The 19,691-nt window shown below is 35.7% G+C and overlaps 1 protein-coding gene across 8 annotated transcripts in view; it reads left to right on the plus strand.

Moving 5' to 3' along the window:
• Window positions 1–19,691, plus strand: part of HERC1 (HECT and RLD domain containing E3 ubiquitin protein ligase family member 1) — a 191,018-nt gene that overhangs the window by 22,195 nt on the left and 149,132 nt on the right. For all 8 annotated transcript variants that reach the window (XM_074294868.1, XM_074294867.1, XM_074294875.1 and 5 more), the window contains exon 2: window positions 369–1,324. In XM_074294868.1, the coding sequence (XP_074150969.1) occupies window positions 395–1,324 (930 nt within the window). In that variant the 5' untranslated portion in view covers window positions 369–394. The remainder of the gene's footprint in view (window positions 1–368; window positions 1,325–19,691) is intronic.

Below are 19,691 nucleotides of genomic sequence, written 5' to 3' on the forward strand. Positions count from 1 at the left end.
GTCCTTTTTTCTAGAGAATATATGTGTATTAAGAAAAAAAAAATTATCATCAGAACTTGATGAGAGTTTATATTCACAGTATTTAAGGATAGAAAAAATTCCTTTTAATTCTTTAACTTTCTCATTTATGGCTGCCATTCTGGAAGTGTTGCTAAAGTGAACTGGACTCTTTTATTTTGTTTCCACTGGCTCTTTATTTTGCGGTGTGATCAGCCACTGTGAAAAGAGTGGAATATGCATGGACACTAAAAATTTTAGTATTTGTATGTGTATATAATTTTATAATTGTAATATGTAATACTCTTAATAGTCTAGAACCATTTCATGTTTACTATTTGTTTAATTATTTCAATTTTCTTCTGTTCTAGGATTAATGGCAAAATAGTTAACCACCATGGCAGCGATGGTTCCACCGGTGAAGCTCAAATGGCTTGAACATTTAAACAGCTCCTGGATCACAGAAGACAGTGAATCTATTGCTACAAGAGAAGGAGTTTCTGTTCTATATTCTAAACTGGTCAGTAATAAGGAAGTTGTGCTTCTGCCTCAGCAGGTTTTGTGCCTCAAAGGACCTCAGTTGCCTGATTTTGAACGTGAATCTCTTTCAAGTGATGAACAAGATCACTATTTGGATGCCCTTCTTACCAGTCAGTTGGCTTTGGCTAAGATGGTATGTTCAGATTCCCCATTTGCTGGAGCACTTCGTAAACGACTTCTTGTACTTCAACGTGTCTTTTATGCACTTTCTAATAAATATCATGATAAAGGCAAAGTGAAGCAGCAGCAGCATTCCCCAGAGAGTAGTTCTGGTTCAGCCGACGTCCATTCTGTTAGTGAACGGCCCCGATCAAGCACAGATGCCCTCATAGAAATGGGTGTTCGAACTGGACTGAGCTTATTATTTGCACTACTCAGGCAGAGTTGGATGATGCCTGTTTCAGGACCTGGTCTCAGTCTTTGTAATGATGTCATTCATACTGCAATAGAAGTTGTGAGCTCTTTGCCACCATTATCTTTAGCAAATGAAAGTAAGATTCCACCTATGGGTTTGGACTGTTTATCACAAGTGACTACATTTCTTAAGGGAGTAACTATTCCAAATTCTGGAGCAGATACTTTAGGTCGTAGGTTAGCTTCAGAATTGTTGCTTGGTTTAGCAGCTCAACGTGGTTCTTTAAGGTACCTTCTTGAATGGATTGAAATGGCTTTGGGTGCATCAGCAGTTGTACATACTATGGAGAAAAACAAACTACTACCAAGCCAGGAAGGAATGATCACCTTTGACTGCTTTATGAACATATTAATGCAGATGAGGCGCTCTTTGGTACGTATTAATTTTTTTAAAAAATTTACATAAATAGGTTGAATATTTAAAAAATTTTAACTTTTTTGATTGTTAATCTGCTTTCAGTGACTCAAATGGCAATGACAAATGACTTGGCATTCATTTTGATAAATATTTTTTCCTTTGTGTTTATATACTTTGATAAAAGAAAATTATTTGAATGATGAGGTCAGGGTAGCAATTCCTAGTTTCAAGTAAACACGTGGCAAGTTCACAGTGGTCATTCTGTTTGCAAAAAAGTAGGTTTATTTAGGAGAAGTTGTTATAGACAAAATGAAGGGGTAAAAATAGGCAAATACAAAATAGATTTGGGAGAGCAAAAGGGTTATCAAGGAAAAGCATTTGGAAGAATGCATTAAAGAAATATGCTGTGAGGGAAGGAGTAATGCCATTGATTGGCAGGTTAAATCCATGGAGGAGTTTAGCAGACTTAACATAGTTAGCTACAGTAAAGAGAAAGATGCCATTAAAGAGAAGACATCATGAGGGAGAAAGAGGCTTAGTCCTGGAAAGGACTTTGCAAAAATCTTCATCATAAGCAGATCTTTAATAAGGGTTTATCAGGGAGGAGGGAAGAATTTGGTAAGTCAGAGGGGAGGGATCAAGGAGGAGCCAGGTAGAATGCACCTGGCAGACCAGGTCCCAGATCTCTCTAAAGATAGGCTAATCAGTATCTCAAAGGTTGTTTAAATATGCCCAGAGATTTGAGGAATAGACTATGGAGGTTGATAGTTCCATTCTTACAAATTGCTCTATACAAACAGGATAGTCTACAACTTGGTTATGCCTGATAATAGCCAGATAGGCATCTTCTTGACAAGAGAAGAGAGTAAACTCAAAGTCCACATCAAATGCTAGTTGTGAATGATATTTATAGAGAAGAAAAAGCTCCTGGAGATACTAGGACATTTGAAGTTCTGTTCTTGGCGTTGCTACTAACTGAACTACATGATCTTAATCAAGGCATTTAACTTTCCTATCCTTTAGTTTTTATCATTTATAAATAGAAGATTCTCCTACAGCCCTAAAATTGTTTGTTTTCATGATGTATAAATTTTTGATTCTTGAGACAATTTCATTTATCATATACCCAATTTTACTTTTTTAGAGTCAGATTTGTTCAACTTTATCCCAATCTTTTAAGCTACCCAATTGCTTGTATCAATATTGAATATATATATAAAAACAATTTATCCATGTTAAGTTCCTTGAAATTAATCTTTGGTATTGGCTCTTACATGTTAAATTTTCTATTGAGTTTGGGTTTGGTTGAAAGAAAAGTCCTGAAAATCTGCAAGTTTGTTGGATGTCTTTTTTTTTTTTTTTTTAATCCCCATTCAATATTATGCATGATTTTGCTGAATATGGTATTTTTGGCCATAGGCCTAATTCTTTTGATTGCCAAGTATATATAATTCCAGAACCTTTTCCTGGAAGGAAAAGACAAAATTCCATGTCTTTTATTGTGGCTGCTGATAGGTCCTGTATAATTCTAATTATAGCTCCAACATATTTGAATTGCTTTTTTCCTTGTTTCTTGTAAAATTTTCTCTTTGATCTCAGGATTTTGAATAATATTCCTATATGTTTTCCACAAAGGATCCCTTTGCAGTGGTGATCAGTGGATTTTTTTTCTATTTCTATTTTTCCTTATTTTCTGTCACTCCAGAACAATTTTTTGGATTATTTCTTGCCATTATTGTGTCAAGGTCCTGTTTTGGTCACAGCTTTCAGGCAGTCCAATTCTTATTATATTTTTTCTTCTTGTATTCTCCAGAAATATTGTTTTTCTTATAAGATGTTTTACATTCTATTCTATTTTTTCATTCTTTATATTCTGTTTTTTGTTATTTCTTGGTCTTTTATAGTTTATTGGCTTCCTCCTGCCCAATTCTAATTTTCGAAGAGTTATTTTCATCTTTAAGATTATTTCTCCTTTTCTAGTTGATTGACTTTTCATAAACTTCTTGTTTTTCTTGGATATCTATTTTTTTTTTTTATTTCTTCTCCTTACCTATTCTAGTTTTTAAAGTTATTTTCATCTTTAAGCTTCTGTATTTCCTTTTCTAGTTGATTTTTCATAATCTTCTTGTTTTTCTTGAGTATCTTTATTTATTTGTAGTTTTTCCACAGTGTCTCTCATTTGGTTTTAAAATTCTTTTTTGAGCTTTTCTATAAATTCTCTCTGGACAGGGAACCTTTTAATACTCTAGGGTAAAAGAAACTTTTTTTTAATAATGTCAATATCCTCCTCTGAAGATGAATCCCAGTCTTTTCTGTTCCCATAGTAAGTTTCTATGGTTAGGTTATTTCTTTGCCCTTTCCTCTTTCCCTCCTCTCCCTTCCTTCCTCCCCCCCTCCCTCCCTTCCTCTCTCCTCTGATCTGAGATGCCAAAGGAAAAACTTTATGCTCTTGCAAGTGTCCTTCAAAACCAGCTACTAGTTCCCGGGCTAGCCTATAGGTGTTTTCATTTCACATTGGTTAATCCCTGATTTGGAGTTTTTCAATGCCAGGAAGACCACTGTTCTGCACCAAGTCTTCTTGATTTTTCACCATTCTATGTTTGCCCTGAGGCTCAAATTTGTTCCTTTTGTAGGGGAAGTCTGGAGAGCTTGAAATTTACTGACCTTTCACCATCTTCCAAGAATCCTCCCAGGGGAGAGAATATAGCAAGAGAAATGAGCTGGATTTTCCTCTGAGACTATCATTATTATAATATTCTTCCCTTTTTCAGATAAACTCCTTGAAAAAGCTCTTTGTTCTCACTTCACTCCCTAGTCTTTTGCAGTTCGATTTCTTACAGTATCATTTAATTGTAGCTGCTCTCTCCAAAGTAAGTATGAGAAATTACTCCTTTGGACTTGGGGCAGGTACAGTTAAAATTTTTAATTTCACCAGTGCAGATGTGGGTGTCTTATGGAATAGGAATGGGCTGGAATTCATGTGGGGTCTAGTGGTAGAGAATTGAGGTGTGAGAATCCCCTCTGGTCGATGCAGGTCCAAAGTGAAAGAATTCACAAAACCCAAAATCAGAAAAAGGAAGCCAATTTTTCTAGGAAGACAGACTCTAAAGTGGCACGGTCCTGTCGGAGAAATAACAAAAGGCTAACACGGAAAAGAGGGGGTATCTTCACAGTGGGCAAGAGTCTTGGCAGGCAGCTGTGCCAAGAAGAGAGGTCCCTTGGCAAAGCATCATCCTGCTTCCAACTTCAGCAAAGTCTTAGGGTTCAGAGTTATCTTTTATTGGTAGTCTGGGGGGGTATGGCTTCCATTGAATGAGATTCCTTCAATTGTCCCCAGGCCTAGATTTCCAGTTGAAAAGAAAGTACTCATCTTGAGAGTGTCAAGCCACTTAATAACCTGGAATTGGAGCTACTGGGAGTGGTCCTGGGCTAATCTTAATGAAGCCACTTAATTGCTGAAGGGTGGGTTTCTGTCAGAGAATTTCAGAGTTCACCCCAAAAGTCAAGGGGGACACAATTTGCATCAGAATCAATACTTGCCCTCTTTTTTATACCTGAAATTCCAGTCTCACCCTTGATACTCCACTGGCTGAATACCAGAGGTCACAACCGATCTAGAATGTAAGATCCCCCCCATGTGAGTTGAATCTCCTCTTTTGATTGCATCCCTTGGCAGTCACCTTATTTGGAAGTTTCCCTAATTACCTATTGGCTAAATTCTATCCTAAATGAAGAATCTTAATTCTTCTACATGAGTAAAAATGATCATATCATTTTATCTCCCTCCTTCCCTGTAAGTGGTTCTTCTCTAATCCTTATTCTAATTTTCAATCTTGATTAGTTCTTTTTATTTCCTTATTCCATGTTTTAACCTCCATTTCTTGGGTTTGTTTTATTTTCTTTTTTTTTTTAGTTTTAATTTCATTTCTCTGTGTTTTTCTAATTCACTTTTTATAGAAATTAAACCCCTATCCAACTCTCACATTTAGTAATGCTCTTAAATGCCATATATGTTGGACTTTTCTTAATCCTTTCCCTTTAACTCTGTATCATTACTCCCTAGACCATCCACTCTTCTCTGAATTTTCATGCTCTAGTCTTTTTTGGTTCTCCTATCCCTTTGTTGATCATCTTCCATATCCTAATCTCTGGTTGTAAGTGGACTCTCAGGCTCTATCTTGGGGCCTTAATGTATTTTCTCTGGCAAACAAAAATTAACAATACTACTTTAATTTACACATTCAATGCCATGCCAGTCAAAATATCAAAGAGTTATTGCATAGAATTAGAAAAAAATAATAATTTATAGGGAGAAATGAAAAGTTAAGAATCTCAAGGAAAATACAGTGGGAAGACAAGCTTAATGGTGGCAGATCTCAAACTGTAATACAAAGGAAGCAATAATCAAAATACTTAATACAAGAAACCTTTACCAGTCTCTTAATTCTGATGCCTTCTGTCTGTTCACAATTTCTTGTTTGTACATTATACGTTATTGTTTTATTATATAATAGTGTGTCCTACTAAATTATGAACTCTTGTTGTGGAAACAATTAGGATATTTAGGTGTCTTATCAGAGTCACACAGTTAATAAATGTCTCAGGCTGGACTTGAACTCAGGTCCTCCTGACTCCAGGGCACAGTGCTTTAACTATTGCACTACCTAGTGATCCTAGATTATGAGCTCTTTAAAGGCAGTAACTGCCTTTTATTTATTTATTTTTTAATATCCTGGTTTTTAAATAGATGGACATATTTGTATGCAAGATACAAATGTGATTAAACATAGTGGCATAATGTTTGATAAACCTAAGGTCTTCTACTATTGGAAGAAAGACTTAAACTCCTGAGAAAGTTGGAAAGCTGTTTGGCATGAAACAGATTTAGATCAATATCTCATACCATATGCAATATAAATGAATAATATCTAGATTTAAAAAGTTCTTCTTAAAATTAGAATAGGAAATAAAATTGTTGTGTCCTACTTTCTAGAGCCCCCACGCTGGGGTGATTAAGATATTACCGTCCTGGTGGAGAAGTGATGAGGTGGGATTCCCAAGCATGGTGGAAAAATGGAGTCCATTTATTTCAAGGGCTTTCCCCTTTATATAGTGTAACAAAAACATTACTCATGTGGGACCACATGAACAACTGCTATTGTATGCAGTCTGCCACCTGGCATCACTCTTCTACCTGGTATCACTCTGCTTCAGTCTCAACACAGATTGTCACTGCCCTCTGACTTTTCAGGAAGGCTGAGAGCCCTTAGGGGAAATGGGGAGCCTAACCAGACATTGTCAGCAGGTTCCCTCTGGGCTGAAGGGTCTTATACCTCACCCACATTTTCCCCACTGACTGTGACCCTCTATAGGAAAGAAGATATTTTCCAAAGCTTTGGATATAAGGTAGAGGATATGATCAAATAAGAGAGGACAAAAAAAAAAAAAAAAAAGAGTATGATTATATAAAACTGAAGTGTTTTGTAATTTTTTTTTTTTAAGAGAGAATTGGAGAAGCAGTGAGGTAGTAGTGTTAGGGACTTTAAAAAAAGGAAGAAAAGAAACAGTTTTTAAAAGTTATCAGAAGAAAACAAGTGTATATGGGGACATATAATCATGGCAGGGTTGGAACTGTTATGTGAAATATGAATTTAAAAAAAAAGTATAGATTTTTTTGGGTTAAAAACTTACATGGAACTAGTTTATTTAATGATTAGAGAAGAATAATGTTGAAAGGCTTTTAGAATCCTGATAAGCCACAGTTTGAAAAAAGGGAATATGAGGCATGACTTTTACTTTTGGACATAGCTAATATAGAAATTTATTTTATTGGACAATGAAAACAATGTTTTAAGTGTTTTTTTTTTTTTTTTTTTTTTTAATTTGCTTGGACTGGGAATAATTGGGAGGGGCAGAATAATTAAAAGAAATACTTGTGACTTGAAAAATAAACAAAAAAGTGAATAGGAATGATAGACTACAAATTCTTTTGCCCATATTAACTTTTATCTAACTGGAAATTTTGCTTAGCTAATGGTTTTTTAAGTGGCTGAATAAATCCATCACATCATGTACAATAAAAGTATTTTGGTATAGTGCCTTAGAGTATTCTCTCAATAAATACATTCAAATGAAAAAAAAAAAAAAGAAAAAGCTAAACCAAATAGGCTGTTTACTTTTGTATATCCTTATTTTTTTTGTAGTTGTTGATGTTTATTATGTTGATGTTGCTAAGAAAAAAAAAAGAAAAACTAAAAATCTTGGACCTTAGTATTACAAATAAGGGATGACAACAAAAATATTAATAATTATTGATTCATGCCTCCTTTCCCAACTTTATAAGAGATCTGTGAGCTCAAATATAGTGTGTCCCTCTTCAGTGCCCTGTGGATTGCATAATGAAGGCATCATTGATGACAGTTTCAAAAGAGAATCAGCAGGTTTTGACAAACTATTCTATAGCAGACTACATCTTATAGTCAAGTAATTTAATTAAAGGTATGGAGAATACAAGTTTTTCTACAATGCATTATTGTTACATATAAAAATCTTTTAATTTAGCTGAACAAAGCTTAGACTTTAAAGGGTATCTATCTTTCTACTCATGATCTCCTATGCATGTAAAATTAGATTACTTGAAAGATGAATATGGTAACTTTTTTCAACCCAATAATTAATTAATATTAAGACAAGTATGAAATAGTAATATATAATCACCAAAAGTATTCACCACTGTTTGAAGTTTACATACAGCACAGGTCCAAGTAGAAGAGCCTCCAGGGCCTCAAAGAATGAAAGTTGCAAGACATGCATAGTGTGTTCAAGAAGGGCATATTGTATTTGAGTATGCTGTGATACATTTATCCACAGAGATTTGTGCAGGAGAAACAAGCAAGGATGCTATCAGAGATATAGATCTGGAAAAGTAAGTGGGTCAGACAGATAGAGGGGGGCAGAATAGTAGATTGCCTAAGTGTGGTATTGTCTGTAGAGTGTCAGATTTTAGACCCCCACAAAAGCAAGGTGTTGATCTGTAAAGAAATTTGCTGAGGGGCTGATTTCAGAAATACCTGGAAAGACTTGAATGAACTGATGCTGAGTAAATTGAGCAGAGCCAGGAGAACATTATACACAATAATAGCAAGAATATGTATGTGATAATCAACTTAGCTTAGCTTTTCTCAGCAGTGTAGTGATCTAAGACATTTCCAATAGACTGAGATGGAAAATGCCATCTGATTTAAGGGGAGAACTATGGAGACAGAAGGCAGATTGAAACATTATTTTCACCCCTTTTTTTTTTTTTTTTTTTTTTTGGTTAGTTTTTTTTTTTCTTGTTTTCCCCTTTTGTTTTGATTTTTATTTCACAACATGGCTAATACTTTTTAAATCTCACTTCATAAAAGTCTGTTAACCTCTGCACAGATCTCCTTTCACAGGATGGATAATTAATCCCTAAATTCTCTGCTAATTCTCCTGCAGAGAACTGTACTGGATTGCAAATAATCTGTTCAGAGTCACTCTATTTTCCCATGCCATTCTTCTAGTGGCATGTAACTATTCTGCTATTCCCTTTATTGCCTCACTGGTATAATTTATCCAATAATATTTACCCACCCAGAGTAGGAATGACCCAAATCCAGAACTAACTAGATTTCTAGCTTTTAATTCATCAGTTGCAGGCAAAGCAGGTTTGAGAATGCTATCTCCACAATACTACCGCAGGTTTGCTTGGAGTATGCTCATCCCTGAGAGATGGCAGAGCTTCCCTCAATTATATCCTAGACTTGGGAACCTGCCACTACAGTTCCTAGATTTTGGAATCTTTTACCCTCTCATGACAGATATTGGTCTCCAGAGCTGAGATAAGGAGCTAGTATAGCCTGGTTTATTCCCTCATAGAAGGGAATAGGTAGAACAAAACACTTCAGTTCTCCCTAGGAATGTTATTTGGGGAACAGGAGGATCCCATGCTTGAATTCACTCTCATGTTTTTCCATTGCCAAAGGGAATATCACTATTTGGGGATGGATAACCCTTAGCACAGACATAGACATTTTTCTTTGTCCGTACTGAGTACTTAGGCATTGGTATCCATCACTTGCCTTAAGTCCTTGACTTGATTCTGACTCTTCCTGAAAGATCTATACCTATTACATCTATTCCCATCTTACTATTTTGTTGTGTCCTGTTTTCTAGAGCCCCAAGTTGGAGTGACAAAACATACCATTGCTTTCTAGAGCCCTCACACCGGGGTGATTAAAATACACCTTCCTAGTGGAGAAGTGATGAGGCGGGACTCCCAAGGATGGTGGGAAAATGGAGTCCGTTTATTTCAAGGGCTTTCCCCTTTTTTATGTAACAAAAACAACTCTGAGCACTTGGGACAACTTGATATTGTATGCAGTCTGCCACCTGTATCACTCTTCCATCTGGTATCACTCTGCTTTAATCTTAACCCAGGTTGTCACTGCCCCCTAACTTCTCAGAAAGGCCGAGAGCCCTCAGGGGAGATGGGGAGCCGAACCAGACATTGTCAGCAGGTTCCCTCTGGGCTGAAGGGTTTTCTTATACCTTATCCAGAGTTTCCCCACTGACTATGACCATCTACACTCTTTGATCTGCATTTTCTAAATGTCCAGCCCTGGTAGCAAACCAAACATTATTCTAATTGGACAGGCATTCATAAAATTCTTTTTCTCCCTCAAGACACAAATACTTATTTTAACTGCAACTAGTCAAGTTTCTATAATTATATAATTTGACAAGCTTGAAATTGAATAGTTTGTGGATTATCTTTCTTGTAATATTAGCCTGAATTTTAAACCGTTGCTCCTCATCCTGAGTCCTAAATACTCTCTTGTAGCTTTAATTCTGTATAACACCACTTAACATGTATTTCAACATATTTAACATGTATTGGACTACCTGACAGCTAGGGGAGTGGATGGGGGGAAGGAGGGAAAAATTTGGAACAGAAAGTTTTGCAAGAGTCAGTGTTGAAAAAATTACCTGTGCATATGTTTTACAAATAAAAAAAAGAATAGATTTTTTAAAAATCCTATATAACACCCCCCTCCCTTCAAAGGATTGATGAACTTCTTAAAGGGAACCCAGACACTGGGTAATTTGGGGTCCATTCACCAGCCATTAATTTTCCCAAAGCAATGGGGCCCACAGTCCTTTGGAGTATGTGGCAGTGATCTCATCTTCTGAAACTACTTACTGCTGAGAATGGGCATCGAGCTGCGTCATCCTGAAGGATTCCATTTGTTGTGTGGTTTGAGCTGATTGAAGATCAGTGGATTGAGTCAGACCTCTGAAGCTGGTCAGATCAGCTGATTGGTACTGAACATTTGAAGGTGAATTGCTCAGAGCCTAGAGGAAAACAAACTTAAGAGAACTAGAGAGAGAGCACTGAAACAGCACTGAGAGCAGAAGCCTCATTCCTGCTTACCTCTTCGCTGAAGATTCTGTAAATAGCTAATTAGGCATCATCTCTTTTAATAAAGACTAACCCCAAAACAGTTTTCAGAAAGGAGGAATCCCATCAGAATAACAAAAGTTTTCACAAAATCCTTCCTTAATAGGGCTTATTTACTTGTCAAAAACAGAATATTGAGCTAGAGAGATTAACCCAGACTTCTGCATGAGGCATATGGGTAAAGCCTTTCTGTCAGTATTTTTTTTTCCCTTAGATAAGTATCCCTTTTCTGAGTTTCTACTGGCACTTGGCTCTGGGATTAGAAACTGGCCTTAGGATATGTAAAACCACTCAGAGCAGGGGAAGAGTATAAACCCTCCAGGAGCAGCACTGGACAAACATGCATTCCCACATTAATAATAAAGTTAAATAAAATTGACTTTCCCACTGATGTAACAAAATATACACCAAAATCCTCCTCTCTAAACTATACTGAAGATGTTTCAGTTTTAGTTTCAATAATCAATAAAATAAGTTGGTCCCACAGATAGTTGTATCTATTGTTCTTATGTTATTTTGAAGTTTTTTAGGAGCTTATTTCATGCAGACATATACATTTAGCAACAGATAGATGACTAGGCCAAATACTCATTTACCTAATTATAAGATTTAATGACTACGTATTTTCAGATTGAAAAAAGGAAGGTATTATATACTTGAATTATGCTTGTGGATTCTATTGACCAGTTACTTTGATTATAGAAATTTGTTATAAGAGAAAAAATCAGGAGCATAATTATAATCCCAAATTCAAAACTAAAAGCATCAATTATAGTCCCAAGACATTTTATCTCAATAGCAAGTTTCATTAATCAGAGATTTTAGATTCTGAACTACCTATCCAATGTGAACTATGTGCAGGACTATTAGGTTAAAATCCTCTTCTAGGTACTTCAAGAAAACTATATCATATTTGCTATCATATTCATTAAACAGTGAGATCATGGTACACTTAAATAAATGTTACAAAATTTTGTGGAAGACAGATGATCTTAGAAGAAATAATCATTTTCAGAGAACTTGCAGTTCTAACAAATTTCTCTTTAAAGTTCCTTGCATTGCTAAGTATCAGAACCTTTGATATAGCATCACAAATGACTTTGTCTTAAAATAACTACTGACTTGAAAAACAAAAACAACTATTCAGTTATTAGCATGATGTAAACATAAGCTATTCCTTTAAGCAATTAAAAGAATTTCATTTAACCAACTGGGTGGCACAGAGGAATAGAGGAAAGTGAGCAAGAGTGAGTGGGTTTGCCCCAGGGGAAAAGGCTCCAAGGCCAGGGCTAAGCAGCCACATCCAGTGGGAGAGGATGGACTATGCTCTTACCTTCCACAGATCTAAAATAAAAATGTGAAATCATGCAAATTGTTAGCATATGGTTTTCAATTCTTAACTACCAAAAATCCTAAAAATTTTTTTTTCAGAAATTTAAAGATGAAGACTTTGGAATTTTAACCTAGAACAAGCTTTTTATTCAAATCTGGCAAGTTGACAAATTAGGGGAAGGGACCCCAGAACAGGGACTGAGTCTGCTTCCCCTACCTATCTAACCCCACCTTTTCTACCATTAGAGTTGCTATGGGCTTTTTTTTTTTTTTTTTTTTTTACCAATTTTAGATTTCAGTATTGTGATAATAACCCCAAATAACTTAACAGTCTCACAATTTTCATAAGTGATAACCAGATACGCATAATGTTAGCCTATCACAAAAATGGATAAGAATCTCATATAATTTATAGTCAAGTTTTTAATTTTAACACACTAATTGAAAATTTTATTTTAAAAATCAGTACTTTAATTTATGAGATTCTAACTGCATATTCCATTCAGATTCAGTTATCTCTTAGTTTCCAAATTCATACAAGCCAGGAAAGGGTCAAGTACCAGTTTTCACCATAAGAATGCTAGCCTTTTCACCTTGAGGTTGTCAACTACATAACCTCACAAAGTTGACTCTAATGCTAACACAAATTGCTAATTGTCCTTTTAATCTTATCAGTTGCTTTTACAATCAGCCCTGCTTGTTCCTTGTTTTTTTTTTTTTTTTTTTTTAAATTTTTTATTATATATATATTTTTATAATATTATCCCTTGTATTCATTTTTCCAAATTATCCCCCCCTCCCTCTATTCCCTCCCCCCGATGACAGGCAATCCCATACATTTTACATGTGTTACAATATAGTCTAGGTACAATACATGTGTGTGAATATCGTTTTCTTGTTGGTTCCTTGTTTTTAAAATAACCTATTTTGGGAAAAATTTCTATGAAATTTTATAAAAACTACCCTTTGATAATATTTCTTTGTTAAAGGGAGACAGTAAGACAAAATTTAAGATTAAGAATGTAGATAATATCTAAAAAACTTTGAACCAAATTTCACAAAATTTGTACTATGTCCAGCAGAGCTGACAGTTTTAAAGAATAGCTCATATAATTTTTTACAAATTGCCTATTACACAATTTAGAAGGCAAATAGTACCTTAAGTATATGTAATCTAATTGGGAGATACAAACGTGTGACCTCTTTAAGTAAGTTAGAGAACTCTGTTTTAATATCCATTTTTTAAAACTTCAGATCAAATAGATTTAAATTTCTAGTAGTAATACTTCAATATTATTGCATATATTTCAAAAATTGTATTCCCAAATGCATCAGTTCTATTATATGCAATTTAAATTTAAACATACAGAAATTTAGGTCTCCTAGATTGCCCAAAATCTTTGAGATGGCTGTAAATTGAGGGCATCTAGGTGGCGCAGTGAATAGAGCACCAGCCCTGAAGTCAGGAGGACCTGAGTTCAAATATGGGCTTGAGACACTTAGCACTTCCTAGCTGTGTGACCCTGGGCAAGTCACTTAACCCCAAATGCCTCAGCAAAGAAAGAAAGAAATGGCTGTAAATTTTTTGACACCTAAGATGGAAACAGACCCCTGAGAGCAAAATGGCAGTGGCTCCTATCTCCTCCCTAAATTTTATATTTTTCCCTAAATTTAGCCATGTGGACTGTTCCAATAGGGAAGGGGGGAAAGATTTAAAGTGTAAAGTGAATTTCCCTATATTTCCCCAAGTCACTAGACATAGACTACACCCTTTTACAGAATCCAGAGTCCCCTGAGAAGAATTTTGAGACTCTGGGAGGTCAGGGGACATAGGGATATTCTAGAGAGAAACTGAAGCTGCTTTCAAAGCATGTGGTAGAGGTTTCTGGGGGAGCCTACCATTTTTTGGAGAGACTGACTCAGAAGTCCACATACATCAGCCTTGATCATTGCTCAGTCCTTTCTAGGGAGAGAAGCTTGAAAACTTAAGAAAAATTTAGGTTGGTTTGCATCTCAATGCCCGACCTGCAAACAGAGACTTAAAACAGAGATACAAAGCTTTTAAATTCTAAAATGGCCAGATCTTTTCTGACTTTCAGTTGACTTAGAGAAACATAGATTCCATTTTTTTGTGTCTAGTACAGAGTTGTTCCTTCCTTGCTTTCTGGAGAAGAACATCTTCTCTTCCAGAACCCCACTTCTGTACAGTTTCTAAACTAGTTTCTTGGTAAATATCTCTTGTGCAGACCCTTCCCGCACTCCAGTGTGGAAATCTCCACACTCCAGTGATTCCAGCTCACTAATATTTACTCAACCCTAGATTCCCTGACAATCTCCTCTCTTCCAGGACTATATGAGAGGTGTGCCCCAGTAGTTCCCCTTCTGAGCTTTATTAAATCGCTCATCTTATCAATCTGTCGGACACCTCAGATTTAGTAAGACGGCCCCAGTCACTACCAAAGACAAGACTAGAGAGTCCCCATTGTTACCCTTAGTTGACGTTTCAGAGTTATTTGGCTGCTGCAGAATGGACTCTTTTTTTTTCTTCCTGATTTCCTGGGTTCATTAGTGACCTTATTTATGGTGCTAGGATTTTGCACAGTCTTATGAGTGGGGGACTTGGAGCCTCTTCAGGAGGCTGTTCCATTGAAATCAGCAGGGTGTGTCTCTTAAAGGAGGCCACCCTTAACTCTGGATCCTGGATGAGCCCTCATTTGTAAGAAACAAAATACTTTACCAAGACTGCCACTGACTCACTGATGATTGCTGGAAAGAATTATTTTATGTTCTTGCAAGAATGGTGCCTAGGTGAGTAGACACACCTTTGAAACTACAAAGGCAGCATTTTATTTCCTATTTTGAAGCACAAGCCCCTTCCCTGATTCCCTATAAATTGGATATTACTACAGTTACACGAACGTGAATCTCCACCCTTAATTACATAGCCATTCCTGCCCCCAAAGAACTTCCATTCTAGAAGGGGGAAGGTGACCTCCACTCTTGATTATTCTTTGATGTCCTTGTAGGTTTCAGTTTTCTAATTGTTTCTTTTCTCCAATATAATTTTCATAACTGTGGAGAGCAAATAAATGTTCATCCATTTAAAAATTTCTCTATTTGAGGAAATACCTTTTGACCAGCTTTGCTTGCTTTTAATCTGGCTCTGCTCATGATTGGATTGCTTTTCAACTTTGTCCCTTTATGATTACTTCTTTTTGTCCTTCTAGCATCTATTGGTATATTATCTTCTGTTTTAAAATGTAAACCCCTTGAGGGCAGTACTCTCTTTTTGCTTTTATTTGTTTCAATACTTAGTATTGTATTTGGCTTCTTAATAAGAACTTAATATGTACTTTTAGTTGAGAATTTATGAGTCTTAGGAGGAGGGGAAATGAAAGAGTTGATATGAAAATGTCTTTACTATATTCCTAACAAATGAAGAATAAAGTCATTTGAAAATGAGGAGTAGAGAAGATAGGAATTGAGATAGTGGAGATTTGGAAAAAATGGGGTAGTGGGGGGAGGCAGAAGGACAGCTAACCTGTAGAGTGGCTCAGCTGCCAGCTAAGTTCAATAGGTTGAATTTATAGTGAACCTAATCTGCATGGTTTTAGATTTCATTTGATGAGGGGGAAATAGGAGGAGTGCTGTGGAGGGAAAAAAATTAAAGAATGTAGGGAAATTCGCTAATGTTTTCCAAAGAATTCAGTGGAAGAGGACCTTTAGAATGACAGGTGAGTGAATTGGCCATGTAAACTGGGTAGGGATGAGGGGGCAGCCAGGTGGCAGCGAGGTGGCGCAGTGGATAGAGCACCAGCCTTGAATTCAGGAGGACCCAAGTTCAAATCTGGTCTCAGACACTTAACACTTCCTAGATGTGTGACCCTGGGCAAGTCACTTAACCCCAGCCTCAGGGGGAAAAATTGGTTAGGGATGATGGCATAATGGCAGCATTAATGTATAGTGAAATACTATATTTCCTTTTTTTCTTCATGATGCATTAATAAGGTATAAATTGCACATTTTTATTGCCTTTTGTCTGTTTTTTAAGCAATGTCTATTATATTCATAATTATGAAACTAAGACTTAAAGAGCATTTACTGTATTCATTGGTTTTTGTAGTCTTTTGGTCTGTTTTACAACTGGTATATTCATCAAGTATTTTTATTCTCATATTACAGTTGAAGAAACTAAGGCTTAGAAGAGGGTGAGTGACTAACCCAAGGTCACACAGCTAGTTAGTGTCAGTGAACACCTGAATTCAGGTTTCCTATATAAGGTATTAGTGAGTGTTTAATTATTTTTTTTAAAGAAATATCAAATTCTCCTATTTAATTCCTACCTGATTGATATATTCATCTTGTATAGGGTTTGGTAAGATTTTGTTGTTGTTGCTGCTTTTCTTCTTGATAGAGATACTGCTTAAATCCTAACACTGGGAAAAAAAAACCTGGAATATCTTTCTTTGTCTTTAGGTTGTCTAGGAAGAAAAAAAAATACTTAATGACTATCTTAAAAAGGGCAGCATGGCATAATAGATAAGAGAGCTAGTCTTGGAGATAGGAGGACCTGGTTCAAGTCCCACTTTTAACATGTACTGATTCTGTGACCCTGGACAAATTTAACTGTTCAGTCCTTTAGGTAGTATCTTAAGATTGTAAATTGTAGAGAAGGTGCTACCTTATATTGATAGAGAACATTTTCTCATCTTGGAGCTAATCAAAGTTTGGACTAGATAATATCTAATGTTTCTTTTACCTATAATATTTTGTGATTCTTTTGAGACTGCATCTAAGCCAGTCATTGAAGAGGAAGAATTAGGAGACAGAAGAGTCTTCAGTTCAACATTTACAATACCATGCATTATGCTAAGAGCTAGTGATTCAAAGAAAGGCAAAAGATAGTTCCTGTTCTCACATTCCTGTAGGGGAGACAAACATGCCAGGAAGTTATATACAAGATAAATAGGAAATAATTCAGTAGAGGGAAGGCACTGAAATTTAGGGAAATTGGGAAAGGTTTTTTTAGAAGATAAGGTTTAGCTGCTGGAATGTATAAGAAGCCTAGGAAACTGGGAGGCAACGATGGAAAGTGAAAGCATTTCAGCCTTGGGATGGGAAATAAAATGTCTTGTTTGGGAAGAACAGTAAAGAGACCAGTATAACTTCATCATAGATCTTGTATGCAGGGGCGTTTATAAGATGTAAGAAGACTAAAAAGGTTGGCGGATTTTGAATGGCAAATTGATTTTATATTTGAACCTGAAGGTGATGGAGAACCACTAGAGTTTATTGTAAAGGGGACAGGAATGGTTAATATGATTAGACTTATATTTTAGAAAGGTAGCTTTGATAAATGAGTAGAGGATGGATTGAAATCTGGGAGAAGAGACTTGTGTTAGGGAGATTACTAGGAAAATTTTGCAATATAAAGGTGGGAGGAGATGTGAAGAAAAAATCAGCAGGCCTTGGCAACAGATTGGATTGGGAGATGAAGAGGAGTGAAAAATTGAGGATAATACCTAGGGGTGTGAACGTAGGTAACTGAAAGAATGGTGATAACCTTAATAATAATAAGAAAGTTAGGAAGGGGGCAGCTAGGTGGGACAGTAGATAGAGCACCAGACCTGAAATCAAGAGGACCCGAGTTCAAATCTGGTCTCAGACACTTAACACTTCCTAGCTGTGTGACCCTGGGCAAGTCACTTAACCCTTATTGCCTCAGGGGGGAAAAGACAAAAAACTGTTAGGAAGAATAATTTGTGGGGAAAGATGATGAGTTCAGTTTTGGACATTGTTGAGTTTAAGATGTCTATGGATCTTTTATTTTGAGATTAAAGACTGGGGAAATTGAGGCAGAGAAGTTAAGGCTGAAAAAGTATATTTGGGAATCATCAGAATAGATATACATGTATTGCATTACCTGCCGTCTAGGGGAGGGGATAGGGGAAAGGAGAGGAAAAGTTGGAACAGTAGTTTTTGCAAGGGTCAATATTGAAAATTTACCCATGCATATGTTGCGTATGTTCTGTAAATAAAAAGCTCTAATTAAAAAAAAAAGAAAAAAAAGAATAGAGGTTATTATTGTATTCTTGGGAGTTGATAGGATGACCAAGTGAAATAGTATAGAGCGAGAAGAGAAGAGGACATAGGAAAAGAACACTGTAGAGCACTATGGAATATCCATGGTTAATGAGTGTGACCTGGATGAAGAGCTGGCAAAAGAGACTGGGGAGTGGTCAGATAGGTAGAAAGAATCAGGAGAAAGTAATTTTATGAAAACTTGAGAATATTGAGAGGAATGATCGATGATTTCAGAAGCTATGAAGAAGTCACAAAGGAGGAGGATAGATAAAGAGATAAGAGAGAAGAAAAGAAAGAAAAGTAGAGATCAGTAGTATTATCAACAGTGGCTATCAGAAATTAATGTAATATTTGGAGACCCGGGGCAGTTATTGACAACAGAGAAGAGAGTCAAGTGGGGGAGGGATGCTAAAACAGATAATTAATCTAAACAGATATATGTCTTAGTATTGTAGATGTTGAGCACATATGCATAGGAAACCACTTCTCTATACATGGCATCTATGTGAAGATATAGTTTTAAAAGAATATTAGCATGCCAACGTGATCGTAAACTTCTGACTAGTATTGAAGTTCAGTACTCTGTGATGGGAATCTACATTATAATTATGCTATAATTATTATCTTAAGTGCTATACTCTCTATACTTGCATTTGTAGCCATATTATAGCATAGTAAATACAAGCATTGAAGTAGGAAAAAAATCTTCATCCATAATGCATGCTAATAATATGTGTCACTTAATGCTCAACTATTGAGAAAACTCAATGGTTCTTTTTATCAAATAACATTTAAGGGTTATTGTTGTGCTTCATAATAAGATACAAATGAGTTGGTCTGCATTGCTGAAGTTTCCACACTTAATTTCCTAAATGGATAATAGATCTGAACAAAATAACAAAATAATACATTATTGTGTTTCATCTTTAATATATTTGAAGGAACAGTTTATCAAATTGACTTGGTGTTGAAAATATAGTTTGGTAAAAATATTTGTATATGGGTCATTATGTTAAAGAATTTTGATTTCTTTGATGTCAGAATTTTCCACCAATGCAGATTGGCAAATTCACCTATAATTTTTAGTCTTAGAGAATTGCTTAGGGATTCTGAGAGGTTAAGTGGCTTGTTCACTCACACTTAGTTAGATTTTAGATTTAGATTTTAACCCAGTTTTTCCTGACTCCAATTATTCTATCCACTTGTTGATTTTCTTGTGCATAAGTAACTTTAAAACAATTTTTAAAAACTCCCACCCCTTTTCATGACAGGTTGATATGAAAATAGATTGAAATATATTCATTTTCTCTATAATGTATTAAAATGACTCATTGTCTTTAATATTTTATTATAAAACGTTGCTTAAGAGTTACTTTTTCAATACTTCAGAGTATCTCTGGTGTATTGTTACTTTTGAAGAGTTACTTTTTTAGTAATTCAGACTATCTTTGTTGTGTTGCTACTTTTACCATAGAAAGAGGT

Source organism: Sminthopsis crassicaudata, chromosome 2, assembly GCF_048593235.1.
Source record: "Sminthopsis crassicaudata isolate SCR6 chromosome 2, ASM4859323v1, whole genome shotgun sequence".
Lineage (NCBI taxonomy): Eukaryota > Metazoa > Chordata > Mammalia > Dasyuromorphia > Dasyuridae > Sminthopsis > Sminthopsis crassicaudata.